At 43.5% G+C, this 22,151-nt stretch overlaps 1 protein-coding gene and 1 long non-coding RNA gene across 3 annotated transcripts in view; one reads left to right on the plus strand and one right to left on the minus strand.

Moving 5' to 3' along the window:
• Nucleotides 1–22,151, minus strand: part of dnai1 (dynein axonemal intermediate chain 1) — a 230,483-nt gene that overhangs the window by 117,079 nt on the left and 91,253 nt on the right. For both annotated transcript variants that reach the window (XM_062972641.1, XM_008120590.3), the window contains exon 13: nt 16,060–16,310. In XM_062972641.1, the coding sequence (XP_062828711.1) occupies nt 16,060–16,310 (251 nt within the window). The remainder of the gene's footprint in view (nt 1–16,059; nt 16,311–22,151) is intronic.
• LOC134296808 (uncharacterized) lies at nt 3,144–21,729 on the plus strand. The gene is made up of 2 exons (XR_010003674.1): nt 3,144–3,393; nt 21,520–21,729. It is a non-coding gene; the product is annotated as an uncharacterized LOC134296808 (long non-coding RNA).

The raw sequence follows: 22,151 nt of genomic DNA on the forward strand, positions 1-22,151 counted from the left end.
TCATTGGCCCAGGCGTTCCTTCAGAATAGCTAATAAATGAGTGGGAAGCCAAGGGCAGAGAAATGCCTTTCTGGCTTGTAAACATGGCTAAATACACGTGAAACAGAAAGTGATTTCAGACGTAGCAACGTAATCTTTGGAAGCACATCTCCTGCCTTGTTTTAAGCTCATAGAAAAGGACGTTCGTTTGTGTTCATGCCTGGAAACTGTTTTGCTTTTTACTCTGAAGTTCAGGGTGCCTTGTTTTTCGGGACTAATTTCCTACATCTGAGACTTGGATTTATATTCTGCCAATTGCTTTTACTACTGGATTATATTGCTTTTTATTGAGTGCCATTGCATTTGGATGTTTGCCTTCTTTACTGCTTTTTATTCAGACTTTGCTATCTTTTCTCAATAAACCGTTTAAACTTAGCCTGCTGTGCTGGAGTGTGTGTTAAAAGCAAGGTGAACCAGCACTGAGGTGCAACGTCTTCTGAAGGTCTCTCCCAACTCTAGGATCTTGTGGTTCTGCGAAGGGTGGCCTGTTTTTCCTTTCCTCTTTGAGGGAAGCAGGAGAGGTGAGTCTCAGGCCAAATTGCTGGGAGCAGCGGCCTGCCAGGCTGCATGTACAAGCCTCTCTCCAACGTGACCAAGCCTGGCAGGGCTGACTGCTCTTCTTGTCCTCCGTCAGCAAAATAGGTCACTCTCTCTTCTTCTGATGAAAAGCCAAGGACGCCTTCCCTTTTTAGCCTTTCTGCCCCAGTTCCAACAGTCTGAACACCTTCCTTTAATTCTTCCCTGGTTAATATTTGTTTTGCCTTCATTGCCTGTCTCGGTGCTCAGCCAAGCGGGGAGCCTGGCACACCAGGACTCTCGCTTTCCTGGCAGAGCGCAAGCCAGGGATGCTGCTGACATCTCTTCAGCGTTGTGTATAAATAGGAATGAGGGCACCTGGAGCCTCCGTTCTGTTCTGCTTGAGGGTGTTTGGAGACATTTCCGTGGCGGATGCCGTGTGCGTGGGACGTGTGGCGCGTGCCACGGGAAGGGTGTTGGCTTCCCTCCGCATCGAGGCTCGGCTGGGGCTCTCCTGTCACCCTCAGCGCCAGGAGGATCTGCTTCTTTCCTAGGAAACATCACCTAAATAAAGAGTTCCTTCTCTTTATTCATTCACAGCTGGAATCACTGGAGTGTTGTGTGGTTTCTGGGCTGTATGGCCAATGTGTTCTAGCAGCATTTTCTCCTGGCATTTCGCCCGCATCTGTGGCTACTGGCATCTTCAGAGGATCTGATGATAGTAAAGCAGGTGGAGTATACATGGACCTATGGAATGTCCAGTGGGAAAAGGAACCAATGTGTGAGTGATGCCATTAGCAAGCTTGATTTGCAAGTGTTGGAGTGGGATCCATCCTTTAGCATGTGAGGAACTGAGACTGCACAGTCATGAAGAGAGCATCATCAAGCTGCCTTGAGTCTCCTCGGGTGAGAAAGGCAGGGTAGAAATGCTGTAAATCAATCAATCAATTAGTGAGGGCATCTGCATGGAAGCAGCCTGGCCTTTGTTCCCTCTGAATTATTTCCTAGAGACATCCTTAGCCTGGGTGGTGTTCACTAGCCCTTGTTTGTTTTTGCCTGGAGACCTCCAGTGTCCAAGTGGTGTTCGTATGTCACTGTCTTGATTCCAGTTTTTTCCCCCAATATTGGTAGCCACATTTTGTTCATTTTCATGGTTTTTTCTTTCCGTTGGAATTTTGTTTCATGTCAGGAGCGACTTGACAATGTGCAAGTTGCTGCTGGTGTGAGAGAACTGGCCATCTGCAAGGACGTTGCCCAGGGGACATTGCCCAGATATTTTGATGCTTTACCCTCCTTGTGGGAGGCTTCTCTTATGTCCCCACATGGGGATCTGGAGCTGACAGATGGGAGCTCAACCTGCTCCCCAAATTCAAACCGCCAACATTTCGGTCAGCAGTCCTGAACAAAGCACCAGGGTTTAACCTGTTGTGCCACTGGGAGATCCTCTGTTGAAATTATCCATGTGTGTCCTGTTTTGTCTTTCAAGAACAGCCTTAAAACTCTGTGGTAAGTAAATGAAAACTGCTTTATTTCAGCAAAACATAAAGTACAGCACATTCAGTGGAATAATGCAAAAAGAAGCAAGGAAGTCTAAAGTCAAGCACAGTTCTTAGTCTCTGATAAACTCCCAAATCAAATAGCAGTCTTACTTCAGAAAAAGAAACAGCAATAAATCCTTAGGAGCAGTTTCCCAGAGGCAGGCTTGAAGCAGGCACAAGGGGAGTGAAGAGTCAGTTTGTTGCCAACAAGAGCTGGCTGCATCTGCTTCTACTTTATAGCCCTGAGTCCCCTCACAGCTGCTAGGCCAGTTCCCAATTACTCAGCTGCATTTCTGGCAGCTATTCTAGCTGAACGACTTCTCTGCTCTTTTTCCTTTCGCCTCTCCTGAAAAGTGGGAACTTGCAAAATCTCCTCCTCAGATTCCAACTCACCCTCAGATTCATGAACACTTTCCTGCTCCCCTTCCTCTTCTGAAGAAGAGAAAATCCCAACAATATGCTTGTAGATTTCAATGGCTTCTTTGTGTAGTCTGACATAGTGGTTGTCAGGGTGGTCCAGAATTTTCGTGTTCTGACGGCAGTCAAGCACGTGGAGTTCCTTCTCCTCCTTCTGAGGGCAAGGAGCTTTCGAGAAGCAGGTCTTTTCAGCGGCAACAGCCAGTGAAGTCATTCTTTCCAGTATTTCACGGATGAAAAGCAGGAGACGTGCAGCCAAACCACATCAGAGTGTGGTCAAAGTGTTAAAAATTATGAACAAGCAATCATAGAATCATAAGAATTGGAAGAGACCACATGGGCCATCTAGTCCAACCCTTTTCTGCAGGAAAGGCACCATCAAACACACCTACATACAGATGTTGGCTTCTGCCTGAGCCTAATGGGAAAACATCAGAAAGGAATTCCTGATGGCAAGAGCTGTTTGAAAGGGGAATCTGCCGCTGACTGAGAGTCCAGCGGAGGCTCGTTTGTTGGGATTTCTAGCAATCATGCATGCATTTGAAGTTGGGATGGTTCTTGTAGTTTAGTAACCTGAAACCAAAGGCTGCATTCCAAGTTTTATGGCACTATCTGAGGTTTGCATGTGGGCAAGGGGAGTATCCTTTGGGAACATGCCAGTAGTCACGTAGACTTGGATTTGGGTATATAAAGGGGCTTTCTTTGTTCTCAAACACACACACTTTTCCACCACTCTTCTACCTTTCAAGATGCTCGGAGAGATGTAGTTTCCTGATGGAGAAAGGCCATGCATGATCCCAGCCTATGATATACTTTCCTGTATCCTGAACTATTCTTTGGAACTAAGATGTTTTTACCTGTATGACCAACCTCATACATGCTTGTGAGTAAAATACCTTTACTATTTTAATTTTGGCATCTCTGATGCTTATTTTATGCACATGACTCTTTGAAAGGGAAAGGGAGGCTGGTTATTTATCAGTCACCTCGTGTTTACAATATTTATATGGTGCACCTTACCCAGTCTACTTTTACAATCTCTCCGTTTTAATCCATGTTTTTATTAGTTCTTGTTTTTATTGGCTAATGTTTAAATTTTTTAATTGTGCATGTTTTTGTCTATTGCTGTGTTTTATACTGCTACTGTTTTTATTCGGGCTTGGCCCCATGTAAGCCGTCCTGAGTCCCCTTTGGGGAGATAGAGGCGGGGTATAAAAATAAAGTTATTATTATTATTATTATTATTATTATTATTATTATTATTATTATTATTATTATTATTTTATTATGACACAGCAAACAAGATAGATATGCTGGATTTCATATCACAAAATCACAAGTCGAACACTTCCCAAGTGTCTAGGACTGTGTGATGTATTTTCGGACGATGCGTGCAGATCCCAGCAGGGTGGCCTTTTGCAGTTGGCAGATCGTAATTTTGTCAATGTCTATTGTTTCCAAAGGCCGGCTGAGATCTTTTGGCACGGCACCCAATGTGCCCATCACCACCGGGACCACCTGCACTGGTTTCTGCCAGAGTCTTTGAAGTTCAATCTTGAGGTCCTGAGAGCGGCTGAGTTTTTCCTGTTGTTTTTCATCAATGCGACTGTCACCTGGGATGGCGACATCAATGATCCAAACCTTGTTCTTTTCCACAACTGTGATGTCTGGTGTGTTGTGTTCCAGAACTTTGTCAGTCTGGATTCGGAAGTCCCACAGTATCTTTGTGTGCTCATTTTCCAATACTTTTGCAGGTTTGTGATCCCACCAGTTCTTTGCTGCTGGCAGGTGGTACTTGAGGCATAAGTTCCAATGGATCATTTGGGCCACACATTTGTGCCTCTGTTTGTAGTTTGTCTGTGCAATTTTCTTACAGCAGCTGAGGATATGATCAATGGTTTCGTCAGCTTCCTTGCACAGTCTGCATTTTGGGTCATCAGCTGATTTTTCGATCTTGGCCTTAATTGCATTTGTCCTGATGGCTTGCTCCTGGGCTGCAAGGATCAGGCCTTCTGTCTCCTTCTTCAGGGTCCCATTTGTGAGCCAGAGCCAGGTCTTCTCCTTATCAGCTTTTCCTTCAATTTTGTCAAGGAACTTTCCATGCAATGTTTTGTTGTGCCAGTTGTCAGCTCTAGTTTGTAGTGTGGTTTTCTTGTACTGGTTTTTTGTCTGCTGTGTTTTGAGAAGTTTCTGATTTTTGACTTCAATCAAAGCAGGTTCTTCACTTTGCTTGACATATTCTGCCAGGGCATGTTCTTCTTCTTTGACTGCTTGTTTTACTTGTAGGAGTCCTCTGCCCCCTGATCTTCTAGGCAGATATAGCCGGTCAACATCACTGCGAGGGTGCAGTGAATGATGAATGGTCATGAGTTTTCTTGTTTTTCTGTCCAAATTGTCCAGTTCCATCTGTGTCCAGTTTATGATGCCAGCAGTATATCTTATGACAGGTATGGCCCAGGTGTTTATGGCCTTGATGGTGTTGCCTCCATTGAGCTTGCTTTTGAGAATTTTTCTGACCCTTTGTGTGTATTCTTTACTGACCACAGTTTTCACATGTTCATGCTTGATGTTGTCCAGCTGTAATATGCCCAGATATTTATAGGCCTCTGGCTGGTGACACTTTATTGTTTGGCCATTGGGCATATTGATGCCCTCACTTTCAATGATTTTTCCCTTCTTCAATGCCACTGTCGAACATTTGTCCAAACCAAACTCCATGTTGATATCAGTGCTAAAAATTCGGACAGTGTTGGTCAGAGACTGAATTTCAGTTTCTGTTTTCCCATATAGCTTCAGGTCATCCATGTACATCAAATGTGAAATTTTGTGAGAATTCTTAGATGTTTGGTAGCCGAGATTTGTTTTTTGTAAGATTGTTGACAGAGGGATCATGGCAATAATGAAAAGCAGAGGGGACAATGAATCTCCCTGGAAAATTCCTCTTCTGATGTTGACAAGTCCATAGCTTTCATTTCCAACAAACAGTTCAGTTTTCCAGTGCTCCATCATGTTTTCAATGAAGGTGCCAACGTTTTTACAAATCCCGATGGCGTCCAGGCACTTGATGGTCCAGCTGTGTGGGAGTGAGTCAAAGGCCTTTTTGTAGTCAATCCACGTCATGTGAAGATTAGCTTTTCGGCTCTTACAGTTCTCCAGGATCATTTTGTCAATCAATAACTGGTCTTTTGTGCCCCTGCTTTTCCGTTTGTTGCCTTTCTGTTCATCTGGCAAGATGTTTTTTTCTTCAAGATAGTCTTGAATTCTGTCAGCTATGATGCCAGTCAGTAGTTTAAACATAGTGGGCAGACACGTTATTGGCCTGTAGTTTCCTGGTGCTGCTCCTTTTGCTGGATCCTTTTGTATCAGGTATGTTCTTCCAGTTGTTAGCCATTCACTGATACTTCCTTTCTGCAGCATCTCATTGAATTGTTGGGCCATTTTTCCATGTAAACTAATCAGATGTTTGAGCCAAAATCCATGAAGTTGATCACTACCAGGCGATGTCCAGTTCTTGACTTTTTGCACTCGTTTGCTGATCATTTCAGTTGTTATTTCCATCTCTTCCATTTTGTTCTGTGAGAATTTTCCTTCAAACTCCTTTATCCACCCAGCGTTTTTGTTGTAGTTCTTATTGTTTTCCCAAAGCTCTTTCCAGAACTTCGTTGTTGCAGTTTTCTCTGGTTTTATGGTTACTGTGTCTGTTTTTTGGTTCAGACTCTGGTAGAACCGTCTTTGGTCTGATTGAAACAGTTGATTTTGTCTGTACTGGATGATTCTGGCTTCATACCTTTCAATTTTTCTGGCTGCTGCTGTAATTTGTTCTTTCACGATCTCCAAAGCTTCTTCAATTTTTCTGGTGTTCAGCCAGTACTTTCGGATCAGGTATTGCTTGATTTTGTCATTCTTCAGTTTCTTCTCTTTCATATTTTTCAGGTTACTTGCATCTGATCTAAGCTTTTTGATTTTCAACTCCAGCCTGACCTTCCACTTTGGTTTTCCAGTCGATTTTCTTTGGGGCTGCCTTGGTTGTAGGAGCCCAAGTTCTTCTGTTACTATCACTGCTGCACTGTAGGCATACTGGTTTGTTTGTTCAATTGATGTTATTTGGACAGTGGAGAGTGCTGCATTCACATCTTTCATGAGAGGCGCCAGTTGTCTCTTGGGCACTGTTTTTAGAGTTGGGAGCTGCTTTCTTATTGCATTTGCTGCAGCATGAGCCATGATCTTATCTTTGAGCTCTTGTTGTCTTGCTGTCAAGGTTCCTGGTGGTTCAGCGGATGTTTCAAGTGCTGGTTCTTCAAATTCTTGCAAAAGCTCCACTCTTTTTTCTGGTTCAATCTGTTCTACCATTCCAAGTGTTGCTGGAGTCTCTGCTGCTGTCTGTGCTGTGGTCTGATGGTGATTTACTTTGCAAATTTTCTGTATTTCTTCGAGTTCAACTTCACTGAACACTTTGTTTCTGATTATGAATCTTCGTTGGTCAGCCAGTCGGGGTTCTGTTATCTGTGAGTCAGGGTACTCTTGTTTCCATAGCTGATGCATCCTTTTTGGTAGCCACGCCTTTGAGGTTCAGATTTGTAGTAGCATTTCATAATTGTGCGGTTTTCTGGCATTGTATATTTTTGCCACTTCTGTGACTGTTCATTTGGGTTTTGATGATTCCGTAGCCCACTTGTCGATGGATGTCCAGAATCAGCAGCATCCACCACGGTCCTTTTTATCCTGGGCGACGACCGAGCCAGTATAGACTTCGTTTGGGTTTGATTCTCCATAATGCTAATGGGTGAGGTGCTCTTGGTTGTGCTCCTCAGCTGAGGCCTCTCTGGCTTGGTTGGACCTGCCGGTAGTTACACTACCGCCAGCACAGCCCTCAGTCATCATTGGAGCAGGTAAGCCCCCCCACCACGTCAAGGTGGCACCTGCGGGGGGGATTATTATTATTATTATTATTATTATTATTATTATTATTATTTTATTATGACACAGCAAACAAGATAGATATGCTGGATTTCATATCACAAAATCACAAGTCGAACACTTCCCAAGTGTCTAGGACTGTGTGATGTATTTTCGGACGATGGTTGCAGATCCCAGCAGGGTGGCCTTTTGCAGTTGGCAGATCGTAATTTTGTCAATGTCTATTGTTTCCAAAGGCCGGCTGAGATCTTTTGGCACGGCACCCAGTGTGCCCATCACCACCGGGACCACCTGCACTGGTTTCTGCCAGAGTCTTTGCAGTTCAATCTTGAGGTCCTGATAGCGGCTGAGTTTTTCCTGTTGTTTTTCGTCAATGCGACTGTCATCTGGGATGGCAACATCAATGATCCAAACCTTTTTCTTTTCCACAACTGTGTTGTCTGGTGTGTTGTGTTCCAGAACTTTGTCAGTCTGGGTTCGGAAGTCCCACAGTATCTTTGCGTGCTCATTTTCCAATACTTTTGCAGGCATAAGTTCTAATGGATCATTTGGGCCACACAGTTGTGCCTCTGTTTGTAGTCTGTCTGTGCAATTTTCTTACAGCAGCTGAGGATATGATCAATGGTTTCGTCAGCTTCCTTGCACAGTCTGCATTTTGGGTCATCAGCTGATTTTTCGATCTTGGCCTTAATTGTATTTGTTCTGATGGCTTGCTCCTGGGCTGCAAGGATTATTATTATTATTATTATTATTATTATTATTATTATTATTATTATTATTTGTCTTTTTCACCTCTGCTCAAATAAACCCCCAGTCTTCTGTGTTTTTTGCTATTCTACTCCAATATCCAACAGTATTGGCATATAACTTTAACAGGTTATGCATATAAAAACCTAATATCGTTCCTTTACTGTTCGTTTTATGCAAAAGCTATCTGTCAGGGTGCTTTGATTGTGCTTTTCCTGCATGGCAGAAAGGGACTGCATTGGATGCTCCTTTCGATACTATGTTTCCATGACTTATATTTCTGGAGGGGGAAAACCCAACAAATATACAGATCATAGGGCAGCTTTGTTGTGATGCGTGTGCCTTTCAAGAGCCGCTGTTCCCTTTTCCGGAGCAAGGACATGAGCGGGCCGTGCGCCGCTTTGAGCAGGAAGCCGCTGCTGCAGCCCTGACAGCTCTTCTGCCTGGGGAGCGGTTTATAAATAACCGAGGACATTAATCACAGAAAGAAAACATCCCAGGAAAAGCCGCCTGGATGCAGCACAAAGGGCAGGGCTGCAAAGCGTTGCAGGAGTGAAACATCCGGCAGGCACTCTCCTGGGGCGCATCCGCACGGCAGAATGGATGCAGCTTGGCACCACTTTCACCGCCGTGGCTCAATGCTACGGAATGCTGGAAGCTGGAGTTTTAGAAGATCTTTAAAGTACTCTAATGAATGCAGTTTGTCCCCACTTGAACTGCAATGGCTGAATGTTATGGGATCCTGGGAGTTGTAGTTTGACAAGCACACCGCACCACAGCCCCCCACCTTCCAGTTATTAGCTCCTCTGATCAGTTCTTCATTTGTTCGACAACTCTCCATAACAGGCATGGGCAAAGTTCGGCCTTCCAGATGTTTTGGACTCCAACTCCCACAATTCCTAACAAGCTGTTAGTAATTGTGGGAGTTGAAATCCAAAAAAACCTGGAGAGCCGCAGTTTGCCCATGCCTGGCCTACAATCATTTTGTGTTTCTGAAAGTCCATGATGTGCTACGCAATACACTTCAAATGGGCTCCTTCCTCTTGGCACGTTTCTCCCTTAAGCTCTCCATTCGTGCCTCTTCGAACTCCGTAGCATTGCTAGTCACAGCTGACCTCCAATAAGAGCGCTCAAGGGCCAGGGCTTCCCAGATCTCAGTGTCTATGCCACAGTTTTTAAGGTTGGCTTTAGACCCATCTTTAAATCTCTTTTCCTGCCCACCAACATTACGTTTCCCATTCTTGAGTTCGGAGTAGAGGAGCTGCTTTGGGAGACGGTGATCTTTGGGCATTCGGACAACGTGGCCTTCAGTCCAGCGGAGTTGATGGCGTAGGAGCATCGCTTCAATGCTGGTGGTCTTTGCTTCTTCCAGCACGCTGGCATTTGTCCGCCCGTCTTCCCAAGAGATTTGCAGGATTTTCCTGAGGCAACGCTGATGGAAACGCTCCAGGAGTTTGGTGTGACGTCCGTAGACCGACCACGTTTCGCAGGCGTAGAGCAGGGTTGGGAGGGGAATGGCTTTATAAACAAGCCCCTTGGTCTCTCTACGGATGTCCCGGTCATCAAACACTCTCTGCTTCATACGGAAAAATGCTGCACTCGCAGAGCTCAGGCGGTGTTGTATTTCAGTGTGATGTTGACTTTTGTGGAGAGGTGGCTGCCAAGGGAGCGGAAATGGTCAACATTTTCTAATGTGACACCGTTAAGATGTATTCCTGGCATCACAGAGGGATTGGCTGGTACCTGTTGGAAGAGCACTTTGGTTTTCTCGATGCTCAGTGAGAGGCCGAGCTTCTCGTATGTTTCTGCAAAGGTGTTTAGAGTGGCTTGTAGGTCTTCTAAGTGCGCACAGACAGCCCGGGGCCGGGCTGTGGCGTAGCTGTTGAGCAGCTGCCTTAAATCACTCTGACCATGAGGTCATGAGTTCGAGGCCAGCCCGTGGCGGGGTGAGCACCCGTCAATTAAAAATAAAAAATAGCCCCTGCTCGTTGCTGACCTAGCAACCCGAAAGATAGTTGCATCTATCAAGTAGGAGATAAGGTACCACTTATAAAAAGTGGGGAGGCAAGATTAACTAATTTGCGACCTGGTATGGGGAAGTGCCGTCAGTGTGGATGGTGAAGCAGCTGCTCCCCCCTGTGGCCAGAATCGAACATCCCCTCAGAAGAAGGTTAACTTGCCTCTGCGTGTCTCTCTCTGTCTCTGTCTGATGTGTTTATGGGCATTGAATGTTTGCCCTATGTGTGTTATAATGTGATCCGCCCTGAGTCCCCTTCGGGGTGAGAAGGGCGGAATATAAATACTGTAAATAAATAAATAAATAATAGTCTGTGAGGAGCCTTATCACCAGGGTGAAAGAAGAAAGTGCAAATGTCACAGACAGAATGCCAGCGAGTAAAACAAAACTCAGTTTATTGAGGTTACAGAACTAAAAACGCACGTAGGAAACAAAGAACAGGGCAAACACTTGACTTCAGTGTGATAAGTAACAACAAACAGCTCAGTTTGAGCTTAAACGGTTCAAAGGGATAAACCGGGTTAAACAGAAGTATAATCCGGATTAAATCAAAAGTGCTTACTTCAGCCTGGCAAACATTGCAAACAAAAGAGGATCAACAGGAGTCAGAATGTAAACAACAGACTGGTAGCAGATTCCTCTCTGCTACTCAGAAACAGCAGGGGGATAAACCAGGCTTGTTTATTCCTTCCTGCAGCGAACGAAAAGCGTGGTCGTAGTCAGGATTCAGTTTAAGGTTCAGCGGCCAATGATATCCAGGTCCAGGCACAGCAGTCAGTAACGGCAGTCAGCAGGGTCCCAATCCGGTCCAGAGGTCAATAGCCAAGCGTAGTCGTCTAGAAATCCAAAGGTCTCACCGATAGCCAGCAGAAGGGATAATCCGGAATCGAAGTCAGTCAGTCCAGCGTCAATCCAGTGCGATCCGCCGTCGATGCCCAGTGTCCTTGGTAAACTTACGTATCCAGTAACGAATCACACCCGTCTTCAGGAGGTTCCCCAACAAAAGCCCAAGCGTCCGTCCAGATTACCTTGCCCAACGCAATTAGACATTGGTCCCAAACCCCAATTTATCCCAGTTCAAGCTCATCATCGCTGTCAGCTGCCATCCCAATTCCAGGTGCCCCAACATCATCATCCTCATAGAGCTTAAGCACCTTTGACTACGCCCCACAGCATCCCCAGCTGTGGATCCCGCTCCATCCCTCCAGCCAGTCCATGGGTCTGATCCTGCAACCCGCCAATCACCTCCCATGCTTTCATTGCCTGTTTCCCCAACACCCAAATCCTCCCTCACACGAGTCCATTCCATGTCATCCTCCTCCGAGCTGGCCATCTCTTCCTCCAAACCCTCAGAAAAACCCTCAAATGAGTCCTCATCTGTCGGGTCTGTAAACAAATCCCGGAGCCGTTTTCTTTTACGCTCCTCGAAAGAATCTGACTCTCGAGGAGTCTTATGACCCCTTTGTCTATTACCGGAGCCCGAAGGCTCAACCATAACAGCAAAAGCTGTGGCCGGGCTGTGGCGCAGCTGGCTAGTAACCAGCTGTTATAAATCACTACTGACTGAGAGGTCATGAGTTCGAAGCCCGGGTCGGGTTAAGCCTCCGACCATTAATAGCCCCGGCTTGCTGTTGACCTATGCAGCCCCGAAAGACAGTTGCACCTGTCAATTAGGGAAATTTAGGGACGCTTTATGTGGGAGGCTAATTTACAACACCATAAAACTGCCAGCAAAACACGAGGAAAGGAATGAGGAAGTACAGCCACTACTGGACGGTGAAGCAACAGCTCCCCCTGTGGCCGGAATCGTGAAGCTGGAAAAATGTTAAAAATGCCTCTGAGTCTGTCTAATATATGTTGTTTTTCTGTTGGCATTGAATGTTTGCCATATATGTGTTCATTGTAATCCGCCCTGAGTCCCCTTCGGGGTGAGAAGGGCAGAATATAAATACTGTAAATAAATAAATTAATTAATTAAACGTCAAGAAAACCAAGATCATGGCAACTACACTTATTGATAACTGGCAAATAGAAGGAGAAAACATGGAGGCAGTGACAGGCTTTATATTTCTAGGCTGAAGATCACTTCAGACGCAGACTGCAGCCAGGAAATCAGAAGACGTTTCCTTCTTGGGAGGAGAGCAATGGCCAACCTTGACAAAATAGTGAAGAGCAGAGAACTGAATTGTACTTGCAAGAATATTATAAATACCCCATGTGAAACCTCAGTCGGTGCCATTCCTTTTCAAGATGGTCACACAAAGCTCCATTTGCAAATAAATCTGTGCTGTTGAATGAATTGTTTATTGTACTAGCCATAGGCCATGGCATCAGTAATATACAACCTTTTTAAACACTTTCCAATAAAAACATTAAAACGTATTCAAAAATTAAAACTAGCTCTTTAAAATTATGATAGCAGCAACATAACAATGACAGTGTCTGATTTGTATCATCCCAAACCATCACCATTTCCATTTCTGACCTCAAGTATGGATTTTGCTACCTTAGCTCTGATCTTTTGGGCTGCAATTGCAAATGTGGCAACCTTTAGTGTTATATTTTTGGAATAATCTGCTAGCAAGTCACAGATCACAGCAGATTGTTGCCATGCTGCCCTTTCTTCCAAGAGTGTTCCCAGGAGATTTTTCCTAGGATCATTATACAAGGGGCAGTGTAGCAGATAGTGTGTTAGATCTTCTTTTTCCCCTGTGCCACAAATGCAAAATCGTTGGACATGGGGGATCCCTCTGTATCTTCCATCTCCTCTGCCTCCTAGTTCCTTTATTGGAAAACCTGGAATTAGGGGGTTCTACAAGGTTTGCCTTCTTTAAAAAAAGGGCCTCAACAGTTTCAGGATTAAAAGAATTGTCTGGTTGTCTGCTGTGAGCTTTCAGGCCAGTGGTCTCTTGGAAATGCAAAGAGCTGAACGAGAAAGCAGGAGCTCTTTGCTTAATGGAGCTTTCCATCACAAGTGGCCTCTTCTCCTTCTTGCCTCCAGTTCCCTTTTGAATCTGATGCAAAGGAGACGGTCTCCAAAAGTGCCTCTTGGGTCCCTCTTGCAACCCTCAGATTTGCCCGTTGTCTGGCTGTGGCTCTTTTAATGCAATGAAACACAGAGGAGATGCTGCCGTGACCCAAATGGCATTGAGTTATTGATGGTGCGCCTTACTTCCCCTCAAAGAATGCTATCTATCTTTGCTGCATCACATGGAGAAAAAATGCTTTTGGAAACCAAATGCCTGGAGGAGAAAGCAGGGGAGAGAGAAACAAACAAACAAAGAAGATACCTAGAGATCTATCAAGGGAGATACCACACCTGGGATGATTTATGAATGGCACTTAATGCTGCACAGAGAGGCTTTAAGGCACTTTGGTGAGATGCTACAGTCTATCTGGGGATCAACCCAAGTTAGATAAGGGAAAAAAACGAAAGATGGAGTGGAACGTAATAGGAGAACAGAAGAGAGAGCAGAAGGAGTCTGTGAGAAGAAAGAGGCAGAAGGTGAGAGGAGGAAACAATGAACAGAGCTGGGTTTGTTTAGCCTGGAGAAGAGAAGACGGAGAGGTCACACCAAAGTCATCTTGCAATATTTGACGGCACGCCATGGAGGAAATGGAGCAAGCTTGCTCTCTGAGACACTGGAGACTAGACTAGAGAAACCAGTGGTTTCGAAATACAAGATTTGACAAAAACATTAGGAAGAACGTATTTTCTGCAAGAGCTGGAATAGACCCTTGCTTCTTAAACTGTGTGTCCCAACTGCTAACGGGTCCCCTTGGCTTAGTTTTGAGGCCCCAAAAAAACTGGGATTTTTTTTTTAGTGGAAACTATCGAGGTATCTCCCTTCCAACCCACAGATACTTTACATTACTACACTTTACATTACTACATTACTACATTACTACACAAACAATTTACATTACTAGATTGACTATTGTTGTTTCATATCTGCAGCTATGGCTGTATTTTAGGAGCAATCGATGGTAATGCTACCATACATACCTCAGATTAATAGCTACCACCCGTATCCGTGCCGTTTGCCCCATCATCTCAATAGATATCTTGTGCAATGATCAATCTATTTGGCCCAAGGAACTGGGAAGGCTTCTGTTTGATGTTTTGATGTTTCGCTTTTTGTCTGATATAACAGGTTGCATTTTAAATTTAACTTACGTTGTTAAATCATAATTTGTTTTTATATGTTGGGTTGACAATTTTCGTTATTATGGGTGCATTGTTATGTTCGGGCATTGAATGTTTGCCTTTTATGTTTGGAATCTGCCCCGAGTTCCTCTGGGGAAATAGATAGAGCAGAATATAAATAAAGTTGGGGTTGTTGTATGTCTTTCGGGCTGTGTGGCCATGTTCCAGAAGCATTCTCTCCTGACGTTTCGCCCACATCTATGGCAGGCATCCTCAGAGGTTGTGAGGTATGGAGAAAACTAAGCAAAGAGGTTAATATATATCTGTGGAAAGTCTAGGGTGAGAGAGGTCAGTGTGAATGTTGTGTAGTTAATCACTTTAATTAGCATTGAAAAGCTTATCTGCTGTCTTCTTCCTGCCTCTAGGGCATCCTTTGTTTAGAGTCGTTAACTGCCCTTGGTTGATTCATGTCTGGAAATCCTCTGTTTTCAGAGTATTGCTTTTTATTTACTGTTCTGATTTTTGAGTTTTTTAATACTGGTAGCCAGATTTTGTTCATTTTCATGGTTTCTTCCTTTCTGTTGAAGTTGTCCACATGCTTGTGGATTTCAATGGCTTCTCTGTGTAGTCTGACATGATAGTTGTTAGAATGGTCCAGCATTTTTGTGTTCTCAAATAGTATTCTGTGTCCAGGCTGGTTCATCAAATGCTCTGCTATGGCTGATTTCTCTGGTTGAATTAGTTTGCAGTGCCTTTCATGTTCTTTGACTCGTGTTTGGCCAATGCTGCGTTTGGTGGTCCCTATGTAGACTTGTCCACAGCTGCATGGTATCCGGTAGACTCCTGCAGAAGAGAGAGGATCCCTCTTGTCCTTCGCTGACCGTAGCATTTGTTGGATTTTCTTCGGCTCTGCTCTTGGGTTTGCTGAAACTCATTCGCTCGACTGCTGGCACTAGGAGCTTCATAGAATCATAGAATCATAGAATCATAGAATAGTAGAGTTGGAAGAGACATCATGGGCCATCTAGTCCAACCCCCCGCTAAGAAGCAGGAAATCGCATTCAAAGCACCCCTGACAGATGGCCATCCAGCCTCTGCTTAAAAGCCTCCAAAGAAGGAGCCTCCACCACAGTCCGGGGCAGAGAGTTCCACTGCTGAACAGCCCTTCTCAGAGTGAGGAAGTTCTTCCTAATGTTCAGGTGGAATCTCCTTTCCTGTAGTTTGAAGCCATTGTTCCGTGTCCTAGTCTGCAGGGCAGCAGAAAGGAAGCTCCCTCCCTCCTCCCTAGGACTTCCCTTCACGTATTTGTACCTGGCTATCATGTCTCCTCTCAGCCTTCTCTTCTGCAGGCTAAACATGCCCAGCTCTTTAAGCCGCTCCTCATAGGGCTTGTTCTCCAGACCCTTAATCATTTTAGTTGCCCTCCTCTGGACGCTTTCCAGCTTGTCAACGTCTCCCTTCAACTGCGGTGCCCAAAATTGGACACAGTGTGATTCCAGGTGTGGTCTGACCAAGGCAGAATAGAGAGTAGCATGATCTAGACACTATTCCCCTATTGATGCAGGACAGAATCCCGTTGGCTTTTTGGCCTGCATCAATAGGGGAATAGCGTCTAGATCCAGGGAAGTCATGCTTCTGACCTGCAAAAACTGTGGCTGTTGCTGCTTCTGCATGGGCTTTAAAAAGGCCTTCCCTTTTAGAAATGACCCGACAGGACTCACCTGCCAGACTGGGTCGGAGTGCTTCCCGGACTTGGCGGAGCTCTTGTACCCCGGCTGGGAGTCCACGGGCTTCTTGAGGTTGTAGATGGCCACGTTGCCATCGTAGAAGCCAGCCACGATGAGGTAGGGGCGGTCCACGTGGATGTCCAGGCACATGATGCCGCTCTCGCTGTTGAAGATGTACTCCGGGAAGGAGGGGTTCTTCAAGGTGTACAGCAGCAGCATCCCCCGGCTCTGCTTCATGAAGTCGTCTGCGCAAACGGAGGATGAGATAGATCAGGCATGGGCCAACTTCAGCCCTCCAGGTGTTTTGGACTTCAACATGGAAAAAGTTCATTAAACTGCAAAAACTTTGTTTTTATGGGACATCCTGCTATAGCACATTTTGCAATGGTTTTTCAATGAATATCTCATCGAGCCCCTGTTGTACTCCAGGTCAGGAAACACCTCTGTACTTAACCACCACACTTGAGTCCAAGTTATAATAGCAAAGCAGTTTACTGAAGATTATATAAAAAGCAGTTCAGCAAAAAATAGTAAAAATGTCAAAGTTCAAATGTATAAAAAGTCCGTAAGATTCAAGTTACAAGAATTGTTTCAAAGTCTGAGACAATAAGACATCCAGCACAGAACACAAAAAGGCAGCATAAAAATCCAATACAAAAATCCAGGAATAATCACTTAAACTTGAAAGCATGAAACTTGAAAACATGAAGCTTAAAAACATGAAACTTGAAAGCATGAAACATGAAACTAGAAATCCTTTAGCAGGCTAGCTAAGGCCTGACCAGGGATGATGCTTCTCAAAATCCAGTGTTGACCAGACTTCTTCTGGTCTTTCTAACATAGATAGAAAATCATGCCGTCTCCCCTGAGAAACTGAGAAAGACTTTTTGGCGAACAAGCATTTTGACTTTTGCAAACTCTGCTGGGCAACTTTGTGTTCACGAAATGTAAATCTCCTATCTATCAGCTCATTAGTCTGTCCACCTGGAATTTCCTCCTCTGGGCTCATCTCATCCTCTGACCTTGCTTCCCTAGTGAACGGCTTGTCTACAACATCAGGAATGTGACCTTCACTAGCTGCTAGAGACAGAAATGGTTCCATTTCAGGACTTCTCCCACTGACCTGCAGACCCAGAATCCCCATGATCTACTTCTTCAGTGCCATCAGATGCATGCACAAAGGTTGAATTGCAACAGCCTCAACCAATTCAACTTAGTTTGTGGCAGCCCAAAAAACAAAGTTTCTGGAGTAGAACGACTGCTTTCAAAGTAAGGACTGCACAATGAAATGGGAGATAACACTTTCAAACTAGGAACACAAACATCTTCAAATTTTGTTACATAGTATATTATTATTATTATTATTATTATTATTATTATTATTATTATTATTGACACAAAGACATAGTATGACACAGCAAACGAGATATATATGCTGCTATTATTATTATTATTATTATTATTATTATTATTATTATTATTATTTTGTTATGACACAGCAAACAAGATAGACGTGCTGGATTTCACATCACAAGTCAAACACTTCCCAAGTGTCTAGGACTGTGTGATGTATTTTCGGATGATGCGTGCAGATCCCAGCAGGGTGGCCTTTTGCAGTAGGGAATTATTATTATTATTTTATTATGACACAGCAAACAAGATAGATGTGCTGGATTTCATATCACAACATTATTATTATTATTATTATTATTATTATTATTATTATATTTATACCCTGCTTTATCTCTCTTGTAGGAGACTCAAAGGAGCTTAACATAAAAGCATCAGCATAAAATTTTAATCTGTGACATGTTGAAGAATCCGTGCTCACCTGTTAAGAATTCCTCTTCTTCAGAAGAAAAGGAAGGGGAGCAGGAAAGTGTTCATGAGTCAGAGGGGCAGTTGGAATCTGAGGAGGAGAGTTTGCAAGTACCCACATTTCAGGAAAGGCGAAAGGAAACAGAGCAGAGACGTCATTCAGCTAGAAATGTAGCCGAGTAATTGGGGGGAATTCAGGGCTATAAATCAGAAGCAGGTGCAGCCAGCTTTTGTTGGTAACAAACTGATTCTAATGCCTAAGCCTTCACTCCCCTTGTATCTGCTTCAAGTCTGCATCTGGAAAAACTGCTCCTAAGGATTTATTGCTGTTTCTTTGTCTGAAGCAAGACTGCTATTTGATTTGGGAATTTATCAGACTTAAGAACTGTGTTTGTCCTAAGTCTTCCTTGCTTCTTTTTGCATTATACCACTGAGTGTGCCATTTTTTATGTTTTGCTGAAGTAAAGCAGTTTTCATTTACTTACCACAGTGTTTTAAGGCTGTTCTTGAAAGACAGAACAGGACATTGCCTTCCCAGGTCCACAAAACCCATTTCCACTGAAAGCTATGCTGCGTTCTCTCTAATCCTTGTCCTTTCTTCTTCTTTGGCTGCTTGACTCCCTGATAAAGAAATCCTGCTCCCCACTTGAAGCCCATTCCTCTCCATCCTTTCTAGTGGTGTCCCCTTTCTTCTCATCTCCAATAATTATTATTCATGCCTCTGAGTGAAAACGCTTGGTGCTTTGCAGAGGAGCAGCAAAGGTGTGGATGGAGATAAGGATGCTGGGATCAAAGGCATGGGTTTCTTTGCTCCGCTCCGCTCTCCAAACAGAGCTCCCGAAGGCTAAGCCAAGACCTGCCAGGGATTTAATTCCTCCTTGAAGGGTCTTCCAGCATTTGCTGCATGGGAAGCCCTTTTCCTCCTTGATGGAAATGTCTCAGCCGTCAAGCGGGTTCCACGTGCCCTTTATTATCACAAGCAAGCTTTGCCTTGAATTTTACTTTATAAATCCATTATTTGAAGCCACTCTGTGGGACGTGGAAAATTATATTTCTAATTTATGGCAAACTTTACAGGGAGAAATTTTCTTGGCAGAGAATTATTCAAAATTTATGCCTTCGCTTTCTTCTGTGATTAAGAGAGCTCTAAATACATCCATACACCTGCGCAGAAAGGCTAAGGCCCCTTCTACACTGCATTACATATGATTCAGATTATCAAAGCAGATAATATACATGATCTGCTTTGAACTGGGGCCCCTTCTACACTGCCATATAAAATCCAGATTATCTGCTTTCAACCAGATTATTCAGCAGTATACACTCATATAATCTAGTTCAAAGCAGATAATGTGGATGGTCTGCTTTGACTGCTTCACTGGATGACACTGATTGACAAGGAAGAAGAAGCTGCCTTCTCCAAAACCTCCAAGTGAGAACATTTCAAGACATTACAAGCAGCTACACATTTCAAGACAGGATTGATGGATGATTTAATTTAATATCCCACTTTTCTGCCAACATACAAGGCAAAACAAAATCACGCTGCCTAGGAGTCCATTGGAGTCTCCTTCTCTGGAGGTTTTTAAGCAGAGGCTGGATGGCCATCTGTTGGGAGGGCTTGTATGGTGTGCTCCTGCAAGGAAGAATGAGGATGGACTAGATGGCCCATGGGGGTCATGTCAGAGCGGTTTCCTAGACACACACGCAGCAGAAGTCGCTGACGAGGAAGCTCAGGATAAATAACGAAGCTACAGTCTTCGGTTATCTATCAAAAGTTTACTTACGAACGGAAATCTCACAAGACGATACACAGCTCTCACGCAGGCACACACGGGAAGTGACAGAGAGAAAAAGACAGGATGTAGAGGGCTATTTATCTCAGTCTCTGCTGTCTGATGCAATCCAAGTTTAACCCTTTACACACTTGTATAGTAAGCAGCACACAGTGTATGATGCAATCTCCAGCACACATTGCACAACCATGACTCAATTACATTTAAACAACTCTATATACAATCATTCCCACTTTAACAGGTCATCCAGTGAGTCTATGATCCTACAGCTAAAATCTGATTTAAAATGTTAACATTATGTAATTATTGGAAAAACTTTAATTTTCAAAAGCATAAAGTTTTAAAAGTGCACCACATCATGCAATGAAACATTCTTTCCTCCACGCCACCAATGGTCTGTACAGTAAAACAGCAGACACTCAAGTGCCAGTTAATACCTCCCAAACAGAGGATATCTCCAGGCAACAAAGGCCAGGCTACCTCTATGCAGAGACTCTAACTGACTGACTTTGCAAACTTCATGGCTACTCAAATGCTAATTCAATCTTGCTATTGGCAACATTCACACTTGCTTCAAACAGACCAGTGTTCTTTCTCCCGCCCTGGATGTTATTCCACAGATACATATACACTCCACTTGCTTCGCTACCTCTATGCAGAGGACCTGACTGATTGACTTTGCAAACTTCATGGCTACTCAGTGCTAATAAAGTTTGCTCACTGCAACATCCACACTTGCTTTAAACAGACTAGGGTCATTTCTCCTGCCCTGAACATTATTCCACCAGTATATAGACACTCTACTTGACTAATTTCCAACAGAACCTCTGAAAGTGCTATTAGCTACAGATAGAGGCAAAACGTCAGGAGAGAATGCTGCTGGAACATGGCCTGAAAAATTCACAGCAACCCAGTGATTTTGGCCATGAAAGCCTTTGATAATATGTCTATCGCATCATATTGTAATGCTTTAATTGTGAGCCACTTTGAGTATCTGTATGGAGAGCAACATGCTATGCTAATTTTATACACACACACACATATATAATTTATAATAATTTATCAATATATAAGATATTGTATATACATATAATATTGATAATAATATTATAAGGTAATACAATATTATACTAATAATACAATATAATATTAATTATATGTTATATATTAAAATTTAATATTACTAATAATATTACCATACAATGATATAGTATAATATAGTAATTTAATGCTTATATTGTGCTATGCTAATAATATATTGTATGTACATTTGATTTGTAAGCCACTCTGAGTCCCCTTCTGGGTGAGAAGAGCGGGATATAAATGTGGTAAATAAATAAATAAATAAAAAGTGGGATATAAATAAACATAAACATAATAATAATAATAATAATAATAATAATAATAATAATAATAATAATAATAATAATAAAAAAATCGAACTTCAAAGATTCTGGCAGAAACCAGTATAGGTGGTCCCAGTGGTGATGGGCACACTGGGTGCCGTGCCAAAAGATCTCAGCTAGCATTTGGAAACAATAGACATTGACAAAATCACAATCTGACAACTGCAAAAGGCCACCCTCCTGGGATCTGCATACATCATCCGAAAATACATCACACAGTCCTAAACGCTTGGGAAGTGTTCGACTTGTGATTTTGTGATACGAAATCCAGTATATAGATCTTGTTTGCTGTGTCAGTATATGTCACTCCACTAGCTGCTAATGAGTTTCTGGGCATAGTACAAGGTGTTAATTTTGTCCTTTACAGCTCTATATGGTTTGGGTACAGGTGGGTAAGAACTAAAATTGTTGTTGTTGTTGTTGTCTGTTGGCAGAAAGCAAGCAAAGGCGAACTGACTGAACCTCTGATGGCAAGGAACGCCACTATCCGGGATCAGCCATGAAGAAGACTTTCTCTTGTGTCCTCCCTCGGCAGATGCGTCATAAGGATCTCTCCAAACTAAAGAGGTGGATTTCTTTTGGATCCCGAATAAGGCACCATGCATTGTATAGAAAGGGTAATAAAGGAAGAGCTCAGTCACTAAGCACCATTTCCCTGTGAGCATTTTCTAGGTCTGCAGTGCAACCCTACAGTAACTTTTGGCACAAGTCGTTCATGGGTTCGCTACCACCCACCGTGCCCTGTTTCAAGCTCAGGAATGTATCCCTCATGGATACAGGGTTCTTGTTGTCTGTATATCTATAAATGTTTTATTACATTTCTTATCTGCATTGATCAGATCATTTCAACTATGAATACTAACGATCATGATGGTGCATTCAACAGCAATAACTGGCAAATGAGCCTGTGCTGAGTTCATCTTGTTTCCATGAATCAGTGGAAACCCTGGCTTAAGCATTGAACAACACCTGCTCGACATATCATGGTTTTCTCAGGATTTTGAAAGCCCTTTTCCTCTCCGTTTGCTGCTCACTAAATGCTTAAGAGTGCCATCGTGTGGCAAAA

The sequence above is a fragment of the Anolis carolinensis genome, chromosome 2, assembly GCF_035594765.1.
Source record: "Anolis carolinensis isolate JA03-04 chromosome 2, rAnoCar3.1.pri, whole genome shotgun sequence".
Taxonomy (NCBI): Eukaryota; Metazoa; Chordata; class Lepidosauria; order Squamata; family Dactyloidae; genus Anolis; species Anolis carolinensis.